We start from the raw sequence: 13,102 nt of genomic DNA on the forward strand, positions 1-13,102 counted from the left end.
ACATAGTATTATGACATTTAATTCGACATATAAATTGCTCTGTCCGTAAGTTTGTTACGGAGGGACTATAAATATTATTTATCAGAAATGCTCGAGAGCTTTGAACTCATTATGGACATGAAACTTGAAATTAAAAAACCACTTTTATCTTATATATTTACTTAACATATAAGTTAATTATTTGAATTCTTCACTGTTACTTTCTTAATTAGTGGCCTGTCTTTTATATTTCCTTTTCTTTATAAAAGCTCAGGAAGGCAGTCATAGTAGGTGAATTGACACAAATTAAAAATAAATAAATAAACGACAGCAATAAATGTGTTTGGTATATGTTATTTATTTATTTATTCATTTTGGTTGCTTCAAGAAAGATGAAAGGGAAAATATTGCGAAGTGATAAGAACCTAATCAAACTTAAGCTATATTTGTTTCGCCGAAAATATTTGTAAATAAATAATTTTTATATTTTTTGGTGTTTGGTGAGATCCAAAATAATATTCAAGCTGAAATTATTTTTGGTTTGACCAAAAAACCTTCTCTAGTTTCTAATAAAATATGAGTCAAATGAATTTAATTTCTAAGTGACTTATTACTTAGAGATGATTGGGCTTAGGAATTTATTTCCTAAAGGGCTTAAGCCACTAAAGAGCTTTGGGCTTTTGAAATTTATTCCAATAGGCTTAATAGAAGTTAAATGAGCAATGAGCCTAAGGGATAAAACCTAAGTCCATACTTAAGAGTGTGCAGTAGTGGGGTAGGGTTAAAAACCCTAGGCCCAGGCACATGGGAGGAATATTTTCTCCTCATGACCGTGTGATGCAAGGTGAAGGAGAGTGTTTTTCTCCCATTGGCCGTGCATCCTAAAGGATAGGACTATGAGTCCTAATTCTTCTATGACTGTAGTCCTAGTTCTATTTTGACTCTAGTCTTAGTTTTTCTATGACTCAAATCATAATTCTATTACAGCTCCAGTTTATCTCCTATACCAACCGTGATTGTAAATTCAAGTCTACTAATAGAGGACCATAGTGAAGCGTAAATTACACATTCATTAATGATATAATTCATTGATTCATAAGTTGAAAAACTACGAGACTTCAAGTTTTACAAATATTTTTGTGAAAGACACAAGAATGTACAAGAGAGTCGTGACAGATATTCAAGAGAGAATATTTGGTTTTCTCCAGGGTTGGCAATTCGGGTTCACGGGTCGGGTTCGGGTCAACCCGACTGACCCGATTATATAAACGTGTCAACCCGAACACGACCCGATTAATAATCGGGTAACCCGAACACAACCCGACAAACCCGACTAAAAAACGTGTCACCCGTTTACCCGACACGACACGACCCGACACGGCATCAATTTCACTGTTTTCACATGTTTCAACCTTCAATTTTTTTTTTTTACCTTCAATTTTTTTTTTTAATCGGGTTATAATCGTGTTGGCGGGTCAACCCGCGTAATCGAGTTATAATCGTGTTGGCGGGTAATCGTGTTATCGGGTCAACCCATGCAATCGGGTCATAATCGTGTTGGCGGGTCAACCCACGGGTTAGCCCGCCAAACACGATTATAATCAGGTCATAATCGGGTCAACCCGATTATGACCCGAACCCGATTATAACAAACCCAAACCCGGTTTTTTCGTGTCGGGTTCGCGGGTCGTGTCAAAAATTGTCAACCCTAGTTTTCTCTAGTTTATGCCTCTACATATTCTATTGATTTGAAATAGTTTGTGAATTCATACTCATGATCATAATCAGTCATTAAAGAGAAGATCTGAACGTTTAATCAAGAACACCATGAACGTCAAGAACGTGTTCTTGCTCATTCAACATGCAAGGACATTTTCAGCCAAAAGTAAATAGCTGTACTTGCCTAGTAGAAGCCGAATTTGATTGTAAGTATCACGAACTTATGTCCTTGTTTAATCTATCCTTGTTTATCTTGAAGCAAAAATTTTCGTGGGATAGGTTTTATGCTGCGCTTACTCTGTATGTACAAAATTCCCAACAAATCAATTTTCAGCTAAAGCTTCTTAACTACCTCCTCTGACACAACATTGTCACAACTGTCACTGTTAATAATAATCTTGCAAACTTTCTCCGTGATCGTGGAGGTGGAGCGAAAAATATTCGTTTTTAACCAATCTTCTTCAGAGTCACCTTTTGGAGCGAGCAAGCTTTCTTTGACAACAAAAGTTTCGTTCCCATCTCCATACGAAATCTCATCTTCATTGCCATCATAAAAAACTGGATCTCCGATGTCAACTTCTTCTATTGTCTTATCTTCAATCAAGAGATTCTTGCATGTTCTAATGGTAGGTTTTCGGCAATCTATTGCTTGATGATCAGGCTCCCCACATTTGAAACAGCAGAGTTGGAGTTGAAACTCTAGCCTTTCATAAGTTGAGGATTAGGAGGAGGCTCTTGAGGACGAATTGTGATTTTTGATATAAATGTGTGTGTGTATAGACTCAATATTGGATAGTTAAAGATTCTATATATAAGCTTATAAGATATAGTATAAATAGACTATTTTATGATTAAAAAGATAATATGTGATTTATTACAAATATAAAGTTAATGATGTTAAGTTTTATAAGTTTATAAATAAAATTAATTTAAAAAAATTAACTCGAATGATAAAATATTAATAATAATAGTTAAGTAACTAATTACTAGTATGAATTTATTAGAAAATATCAACAATAAAGATATTTACTTTATATAAGAAATGGATAAATTAATTAAACAGTTCGTGAACAAGTTCGAATTGAACTCATTTAAAAAATAAATGAACTAAGTTTGAACATATTATTTAGTTTGATGATAAGTTTGAGCTCGGCTTATATTCAAAAAAAAATAAAAAAAAAATAAAAGAGATAATCTTGAACATTCAATACTCAAGTAAAATCAATTCGACTAATTGGTAAAATTCAGTGGTCTATTTGTAAGTACGGATACCATTATGTTATTGTCCGAATATGGTAAAATCTTACTGATCAAGGGAGCCCACATTGCTAATTTATGAGATATCAAGTATTGAGAAAGTAAAATCAATCAATGTACAAACTTATGTACCCATCATGTGGTAAATTGAACCGTAACTAAATTTTTTTTCTCCCTGCTTTGTAATATTTTCTTATTGTACTTAAAATAATAATAATAATAATAATAAAAGTATTGAGAAGGTGGCATTGGGCCCGTACCCAATATTCACAAATTAATGAGAACAAAAAAGTCAATCCTACTGTTACTAATTTGATTCTTCATGACACATAGGTTCTTATCATTTTTCATGATATGACAAGCTAGAGTACTAATCAAAGTCTAACACTCGTATTTCCGTGAATTACCAGCTCTAAAGGAAATTGAATCTGGATTTTTTTAATTTTTTTTTAGTTTGAAGGAAAAAGTAATACCAACTTGCATGTAGTGGGGTGACCTGAGTCAAAAAGGTAGGTCTCATGCCCTTCACCCATAGTTTAGGATTGGCTGGTTTTTGATTTGGAGTCGAAGCTTATATTTGAAGTGGGACTCTGTGTTGGATTTGGATCCATAAAAATTATTTTTTGAATTGCTAACAATTTGGACAAGTAATATAAGAGAGTTGATCATGTGTAACCCATTTGTCCAAATAAATTTTAAATTGTTCGGTCACCTTCCCGACATGTGGATCCCATGCATATAGGCTCTCTCACATTACCTAACTAAATTGCTATCAATTAGAACAAGTAATTTCCATGAATCCAGAGGTGTTTAACCTTTTGTAACATTCCAAACTTTTTTCACTAATTTTTTTATTAATCTGTTTCTTGAACAGGTCACACTTCTTATTGAAGTAATATTTTAGCAAGCACATTGTTAAATTTCATGATCCCCATATTTCATTATGATCCTTAAATATCAATATGATTAGAAATTAAGAAAAGTCATCTCACTTCAAAAATGGAAAAAATGATCTTGACAAAATATTAATCCCAGGAAAATTTTACTGATTAATTATTGTAATATTATAGAGAATTATTGTAATATTTTTTTCTTTTTAAAGTCTTCCAGTTGTTCTTAAATTGCTCGAATTAGTCTATCCATTTGCTCAATGCATTTGCAGCCCAAGTTTCGTCAGTTGAGCCGATTAAGTTGCTATCCAACAATGTCTTAAAAATGTACAAATCCAACAACCAACTCCAATTTAGGAAAAATTCAGATTATATTTTGAAGGGACAAATTTAACATTAGTACTTGTGGTTAACTTAAATTACAAATCGTTTCGTGCAGTATAAAAAATAATTTAGAAGTCATCGGGGTAAATCAAAAGAACAATTTAGTCACTACAATCAAATTCCGTCAAAACATTTGACGAATACTGTTAATGTTGCACGTTAACACTAATAGAATGATTACACGTGTCATTCATAATAAAAAAAATATTAAAATATTAAAAATATAAAACCTAAAACTTTAAAAATTTATTTATTTATTTTTTTAAAAAAAAGTAAAAAAGAAAAGGGATGGCTCCCAGCCCATGGGTTCTTATAAATAAATAATAAAAAAAAAAGAAAAAGAAAAAAAAAAAAGAACTTCTATTTTTTTTTACCAATTCATAGTGAAGCCTTCATAGTAACTTTTATTTCTTGTGTGTTCTTATCAACTCAGGGAACAACGTACAAACCTTACACTTTGCCTGCAATTTTTCGAGACTCTGTAATGAGTTCGTATCACATTTCCATTTGGGGTTTCAATTCATGTTTGTATCATTAGGTAAGATTCTGGTTAATTTTAAGTGCTTCTAATATTGTGTAGGGTTTTCCTCTTAGTTTTAATTTATTATACAATTATGATTTAGTATCGGTATTAAGATTATTTCCATTTAAAATGAAATTGATATTATATATCCATTTTACGGTCAGGATTTAAAGTTAATGCATCTAATGGTGTACGTGCATATTTTTATATTATTTAAATTTTTAAAAGAATGTGTCAACATTGACTTTATATACACCATTAGATACATCAACTTTAAATCATGTCCTTTAATTTGAAATGGATAGCCTCATTTTATTAAATGAAATGAAAAGGATCATATTCCAGGTACTTATATCAAAGTATGTAACAAATTACCAAGACTCACGGTATTGTAAATTCACGATGAAGGATATCACGACAGATATTATGACATAGTTTAGGCAATCAAATCTACTGTCTTTAATAATAATGCGCATTGGCAAGCTCATAACCGATACAATTCTTGGAGATTCTTGGTTCTTATCCAACATTAAGAATTCTATTCAAAGAAAAGATCCATTTTTAGATTCTTTCAAGAAAAGATACATTTTAGTACATTAAAGAATCATCTGTGACGAGTCTGATGACTCCATTGTAGTTGAATGATCTGTTGGTGATCTTGGTGGGGAAGACAAGAAAGGCTTGGGTGGGATTTGTAAGGAATCGAGGCTTCCTTTCAACATATCTACAACTTTACTCATCGATGGTCGGTTTGAGGGGTCCGTCTGTATGCACCACAAACTCACTATTATCATCTTCTTTGCACTTTCTTTATCTTCTTCATTCATAAGGCCATGCAATCCTAGTTCTTCATCTAGTTCAAGACGCCTGTAAATCCAATGTGGAAAAAATAATTCACTGGTACGATCAACCCCGATATCAATATTCTTTCTCCCCCCGACCATTTCTGAAACCATCATTCCGTAGCTATAAACATCTGACTTGTGAGAGACTCTTCCAAAATTTCTACAAATTAGTTCTGGAGCTACATATCCTATAGTTCCTCTTGCACCCAACATGGATATGATACTCTCTTCTTTAGCGCATATTTTTGCAAGGCCAAAATCAGAAATTTTTGGACAGAAGTTCTCATCCAAAAGAATGTTGTGAGGTTTTATATCAAAATGCAAGATTCGTGTGTTGCAGCCTTTATGTAAGTACTCTAGTCCACGAGCAATGCCAAGTGCAATCTTGTGTATAGTCTCCCATTCCAATTGACAATCAGCCTTGGAAGGATTTTCTTTGTATATGAACTTCTCGAGAGATCCATTAGGCATAAACTCATAGATGAGAGCTCTTTTAAAACCCTCAAAGCAAAAGCCCAAAAGAGTGACAATGTTGACATGGGAGGTCCTACTAATGCTTGCAACTTCGTTGATGAAGTCCTCTCCATTATCTTTTGATTCTTTTAGAACCTTCACTGCCACAGGACAACCATCTTGCAACTTCCCCTTGTAGACACCACCAAAGCCCCCTTGGCCTAATTTATCTCTGCAAAAGTTAGTCATTTTCTTGATATCTGAATAACTGTATCTTCTAATGGCAAGAGGTTCATTGTTCCTTAGAAAGGCCTCAACACTTTTTTGGGTTTGACTATCCTTCTTCCAAAAATAAATAATTTTACTTGATGAGAACTTTCTCTTGAAGCAGCATATTGTAACCATCAGAACTCCAACTCCAACAGATAAAGAGACTGTAATCAAAGAATATAAATTCTGAAATTATGTAGTGAATAAACCAGATTAATTCAAACTAGCTATAGTTGGTGTTCTAAACCTTGAAAAAATCTCATTTTCTTGTCATGGAACCAGACTAAAAAAGAAGAAGCAAATTATAAGGATGGCCTAGCATTCACGTACCTTAAGCAGAATAAAAGAGTTAACTTTCAATTGATACGCAGACTGGGAACCTCAGACAAAAATCATGAATTATGAAAGTATATATATATAATAAAATAAAATAAAAAGTTAAAGGATGGCTCAATATAAGTTGAGAGCCAAGGAAAAAAGTTAAAATAAGAGGGTTTTAATGTTAATATAGCAAAATAATAATTTTTGTATTGCATGAAATAATACTCAAGATTACCAATACTCCAAGCTAAGTTGGAGCGATCGATTACCAAAACTGATAGCAAAACCTTACATCGATCATTGCATGAAATAATACTCTTAAGGACTTGATAATTAGCCACGCCCCTAGGAAAGGGTACGGTGGAAAGGGAGTTGCTATTTATGTGTTAAAGAAACGATCCATAGATCACTTCCAGATGCAATTAATAATTCACGTAAGGTGTTCAAGCAAGTATCTTAATGTTAATATCAGCTAGAAATTCGATTGAAGAAGTATCTTACCCAATGCTATTTTTACATTTAATTTGATATTGCTGCGACTCCCTGCATGTAAAGTTGTAAAGAATATTAGTTTTACTTGAAATAATAAAGCACTTGAGTGAAAGACTAACAGATCGAGCCAAATTGACATGCTTTGAAATCTCAAACAGTATTTAACGAAGATAATTCCATGCATATATATATATATATATATATATATATATATATATATATATCTTACAATAAGAAAGTTAATTCTATTACAAATAAGCTAGAGGGAGGAGTTGAATCTTAATCAGCTAATTAAAGCTAGTGCTGCAGAAAGAGTGGATTGTGGATTGCGGATTGCGGCATGAAATGATATAGCATTAAGTCATACATGCATGCATTACGAATAATAATTAGGTTTATATGCGTTCTTTTTGGATTACATGTGTGATATAAGCCACAAGTAAAACTTACTTTCGAAAATAATTTGCAAGAGGAGAGTGCCTAAGAGCTTATTGGCCTTGCATATCTTCTTACATTTATCTACTCTATTTTTGCAATTGAATCAACCAGCAGAAGCAGGGACGGAGCTAAGGTGGGACTGGGAGCTGCCATGCATGGCCCCTCCCAGGCCCCCTCCTCCCACCCAAAAAAATGGTCAAAAATTTCTTTTAGCATATTTAGGGTATTTTTTTTAAAACCTTATTATGATAGTTCCCTTAAAAATTTTCAATCCAGTTCGACCCCTTTCGAGTTAAGTTCATAATTCCGTCTATGCAGGTACAGTACTTAACAATCGGCCTAATCAATATATAACATACTATTTTCAAAAATCAGCATCTTAGTTTGTTGGAAATAAATTTCACTCATCCCGGCCCAAGGAGGAGACAACAGGACTCCCGAAAAGTCCTATCCCAGGAGATATACACTAGCAACTGTTTTCGATAAATTAGATATCAGTTATCCCACTAAATCCAAATTAGGACTCTACTTCAAGTTGAATTGAAGTATGAGTAATAATTCAATCAGTAGTCCTATTCCCGGTATAATCGGGATAGGACTCCTAGTGATCATATCAGATATTTAATGAAGGATCAGAATCAAAATAGAACTCTTACAGCAGTTCTAGATCAACAAGGAGCAGGAAACTTAATTCAGGTACGTTGATCTCTACCAATTTGCCAATAAATAGGCTCATACCCCATGTATAAACAAAGACTCAATTTTTCATGCATTGAGCGGATTTTTTCCTCAAAAGTTAATTTAGGCATCGGAGTGATATCCTCGGAAGGGTCCCATAATTTTAATTGTTTTGCAGATATCTTGAGAAGCATGAAAAACTTCTCTCAAGAACTTCAAAAGAACATGCAGATTCACACCATACCAGAAACTGTACTAACACACAATTTATTCAATATTTTTTGGTTTAATAAGAAATTAATATTAAAAACGGTAAACTGACTTCTATCCGACATGGAAAAATCCCAAATCCCAATCAATATATAATAGAGGCATGAACATTCCTAGTGATTTGATTTCCTGTCTTTCGACTGTTTGACAAGTTATGGTGTTGACGTGGAACCACCATAGCTATGTAAGGCTGTAAGAGATGAGAAGAGCATTCTTCTGGGGGACCCCGAGCACGACCCCAGTCAATTTAACTTTGGTGTTTAGCAGTTTGATTAGTGTTTATAGTTTGCCAAGTTTGACCCATCAATTGAACTTGAGACATTTTTTTTTTTTTTTTTTTTTTTTCTAACCAATATTGATCAAAGAAATTGGGTAAGGAAAGAAATGGCATTAACAGACAATTATTGACTGAAAAAGAACATGTAGTGCTTATTTTATTTTTATTTTCTGAAAAAAAAAATGAACTTGCAACTTGCAAGTGAACTTTTAAAAATTGGTTGTAATTAACAAGTTGTAGATTTCGACATTAACCTAACAGTTGGTTTGGGAAACAAGGCTTATATATGCAATTTTTTTATGGGCTTTTCTTATTTAATTATTGAGAAAGATTATTAGAAATTTCATATCTTTCAAATTTTACAGATTTGGGATGGGGAATTATGTTTTTGTATCGTCTTTTATCTATCCTGCGTGCGATCAGTACATGTTTGCTCAATAGGGATGATTAACTTGGTGGAATGATAGTAAATTAGTGGTTCTCATTAATTCATCGGAAATTAGTTGAAAACAGCAAACACATAAACAGAAAAGAGGAAAAAAAAAATTGGGCTAATCAGATTGCAGCTGTCACAGAAAGTGAGAAAAAGATTAATCATTTCCTTGGCCTACCAAAGTCATGAATGAACAACAAGTATGGTTCAGCCTAAGCCATTCAATTAAGAAAGTGATCGAGAAGAGAAGAGAAGAGAAGAGAGCATGCATACCGGGCTTTTGACATGTATAAGATTGCACTTGGTCACGGCAATAGCAGACAAACCGCTCCGTGGCGTTAGAACCGCATACCCCACCTGATGCCTCACACGCCCTACAGGAAGTCGCCAATGCATCGTTGAATTCCACATCAAAACCTTGATTCATTGCTTGTTGAAGTACTACCTCCGGAGCTCCTTCAAGAAGAGCTCTAGCACTACTCCGGAGAATCGGAACCTTGATATTGTGGTTGCATTCCTCTACAAGTTGTGAAAGATTGATGCCCAAGGGGGATTCGTCTACGATGTAAGCATTAATTTTCCCATTACTAACTCCAAACTGGCTGCAATTAAATCTATTTGGGGCTGCAGGTTTGTTGTCTTGAGGAGGGCAGTCGTAGAGTAACGTTATGTTTTGAACGGTTGAAGCGTAATCAAACGTGTCATTCAAGGTGGTAGTTTGGAACAGTACTGAAGGTGGAGGACAAGGACCATCCCAGAGGTCCAACCTTGCAATGGTGAAGGTTCGATTAGCTGTGCTGATGTTTAGCACGCGGAATTCTAGTGCTTCAAATCTGAGAACTGGGTATTCATTGTTGCGGCAGCTGAGATTGTACCCATAATGACCGCAATATTCAGGTCGGCTGTCTCCCCAGAAAGGGTACGGAATGTTGATCATGCTTCCACAGTTATAGGGACGGTTGCACACCACAAAAGGTTGTTCATCTCCGACGCAGTAAGATGGTGGTAGTATTGTTAAGAAGGAGAGGATGATGATGGAAGAAAGAGAGAGATGGACATGATCCATTGTTTCAAATATCTTGGAGAAAAGAATGAGGTGAGAGATGGGTTTGGTGATGATATTAATTGTAGAGGACGCAGCATAACGTTGACCGTTGAGTGGAGACTTGAATGTGATATTGATTACGTGTTTACACGCGGAAGTCGATGGGATGCCGATATTTGTAATATTTGTAGTTCAATAGTGTGGATTGCACTAAATATCAAAATCAAAAATTTTACAACCAACCGCGGCTCTAACAAAGGTGTGGATTTTGCGAAATTCGATTGCTACTCCAATTAGCCATATACCACTATAATAAAATTTATGTTTTTTTTTTTCCCGTAGCAGGTAGCCATTTTTCAATTATTCATAAATTGTCTTATCAATTAGTAAATTTTGCTCTCAATTTTACAGTTTCACATAATTCTAATAACTAGGCTGCTTTAATGCAAATAGTATATATATATTAAAAAATAACTATCAATTAATAAATTATTGTTAGGTGTGACAAAATAAATTGCAATTTACGCTTATGTTTTAAACGATAATTAAAATTTGTTGAATTGTTTATTTATTTCGTTACTTATATTCTTTAACATTTTTACTTAATATAGCTCGAGTAAGTGATTAAATAGATCTATCTTTTTATATCTAACAAATTTTTTTAACCCAATCTGTTTTATTATGTATTTTTAATAGAACATATAAAGTGTTATTGTGAGAATCACGTACTCTTATGACATATATCGATTTAATAAATATTTTAAATAAAAAAGTTTTCTACAAGCTAATTTGAAAGAAAACTTTAACATAATTTTTCTGTAAAAAAGAAAAAAAAGGGGGGGGGGTCTATTTCGGGCAAAGTTAAGTTTAAGAGGATGAATGGCAAATTGGTCATCTGGAATGCAGTGACACTGAATAATGTATGGTGCTAGGTCAAATCTGGAATTCAAGGCAAGGAATAACGTGTCATCGGAAATACGACTCGCGGTGATTTGGTCACCCAAATCGTACAAAGTTGAATCATTTTGCATGGATGATTGACTGTTCTAGTTTCTCTATTATGTAGGGCAAGCATGGCAGGGATTTTTCTATGGCTCCCCAGCCTTGATCCTCCGTAATAAATTGAAGCTCTAAAACAAAGGAATTAAAATATATTATTTTGGAAATATTTAGTCTAACATCAGGAACTTTTTCCTCTGAAATTGACAATATTCAAAGGCAAGATCCTACTCCTCTTAACAAAGCCAGAGAAGACTCCCTCAAAGCTATCCAAAAAAAAAAGAGGAGGAATATATATGGGTGCCTGTATGAAGAAAATGGGTGTGGCTGATCTGGTTCTTGCTAATCCTAGGAGATGGTATGAAGAAAAATTAAGGCAACTCTTTGATCAGGATTTGATGGAGAATATCCTGAAAATACATATCTCTCACATGTTAGAGAACACATGACAACTTATTAGACCTGTTTGTAGGAACTTCCTGTCCCTAACTAAAATGCATAACAATGTGGGAGATGCTCTTAGTGGATCATGATTTTTTACTCCCCTAATGTCACTACAAGAAATTTGATCATTAGCGGCGAGCGCATTATGGCCGCTAATAATACCCAATTAGCGGCGAGAAATATCTCGTCGTTAATATTGGACGCTAATCATGCACTATTAGCGGCAACATCAATGTGGCCGCTAATACACAAAAACATTAATATTAACGTTGAATTTCACGTCGCCGCTAATATGTGGTAGCAAATACTTTGGCGGGAATTTTGGGAACTTATTAGGGCGACATTGATCGCTGCTAATAATAAAAACATTAGCAGCAACTTAAAGTCGCCGCTAATAATATCACATTAGCGGCCACTTTATGAGGTGGCTGCTAATAGTATACTATTAGCAGCAACATTTGTCATCGCCGCTAATAGTTAATGAAAAAAAAAAGAAAAAGAAATAAAAGTATTATCGGTGCTTGTGTGAAGTTATTAGCGTCGGCCCACAGGTTGCCGCTAATAATGTTCATTAGAGGCCACTTTTTGAGGTGGCTGCTAATAATATACTATTAACGGCGAGATTATCAGCGGCAGCATTTTGTGCCACCACTAATAATTCTTTATTGTGAAGATATTAGCAGCGACGATTTATTCGCCGCTAATAATCTCCCATTAGCGGCCACCTTTAAAGGTAGCCGCTAATCATGTGTTATTAGCAGCCACTATAAAAGTGGCCGCTAATAGTTAATGGAAAAAAAAAAAATAAAAATAATAATAAAAGTGGTATTGGATAGAATATCCAAACGATCCTAATGCATTACTCCAATCAATTGTGGTAGAGTTCGATCGATCAAATTCAACATAGTGAAGGTTCGATCGAACGTCTTATCGATCCTAGTTTACTAGTCCGATCAATCATTATAGGATAATATGATCGATAGAAGATCCGATTAATCCTAATGCATTACTTCGATGGATTTAACATTAGATCGATCCTAGTTCATTAGTCCGATCAATCGTTATAGAGTTTGATCGATCAAATTAGCAGCATTACATCTGATCGATTCTAATACATTAGTCCGATCAATCGTGGTAGAGTTCGATTGATCAAATTCGAAGTGAAGGTTCGATCAGATATCGGATTGATCCTATTGTCCTAGTCCAATCGATCCTAGTATGATAATATGATCGATAGATGATCCAATCGACCTTAGTGCATTACTTCAATCAATTGAACATCAGATCGATCCTAGTGCATTAGTCTGATCAATCATGATAGAGTTCGATCGATCAAATTTGACATAGTGAAGGTTCAATTGAACGTCTAATTGATCGTAGTGTAT

At 34.2% G+C, this 13,102-nt stretch overlaps 1 protein-coding gene across 1 annotated transcript; it reads right to left on the bottom strand.

Moving 5' to 3' along the window:
* Positions 1-5,212: 5,212 nt before the first annotated feature.
* Positions 5,213-10,336, bottom strand: LOC133865486 (LEAF RUST 10 DISEASE-RESISTANCE LOCUS RECEPTOR-LIKE PROTEIN KINASE-like 2.1). The gene is made up of 3 exons (XM_062301898.1): positions 9,503-10,336; positions 7,143-7,184; positions 5,213-6,484 (listed from the first exon to the last, which is right to left on the bottom strand). Exons 1-3 carry the CDS (start codon positions 10,293-10,295, stop codon positions 5,349-5,351), a joined length of 1,971 nt encoding a protein of 656 aa, XP_062157882.1. The 5' UTR covers positions 10,296-10,336; the 3' UTR covers positions 5,213-5,348.
* Positions 10,337-13,102: the final 2,766 nt, after the last annotated feature.

Source organism: Alnus glutinosa, chromosome 4, assembly GCF_958979055.1.
Source record: "Alnus glutinosa chromosome 4, dhAlnGlut1.1, whole genome shotgun sequence".
Classification (NCBI taxonomy): Eukaryota; Viridiplantae; Streptophyta; class Magnoliopsida; order Fagales; family Betulaceae; genus Alnus; species Alnus glutinosa.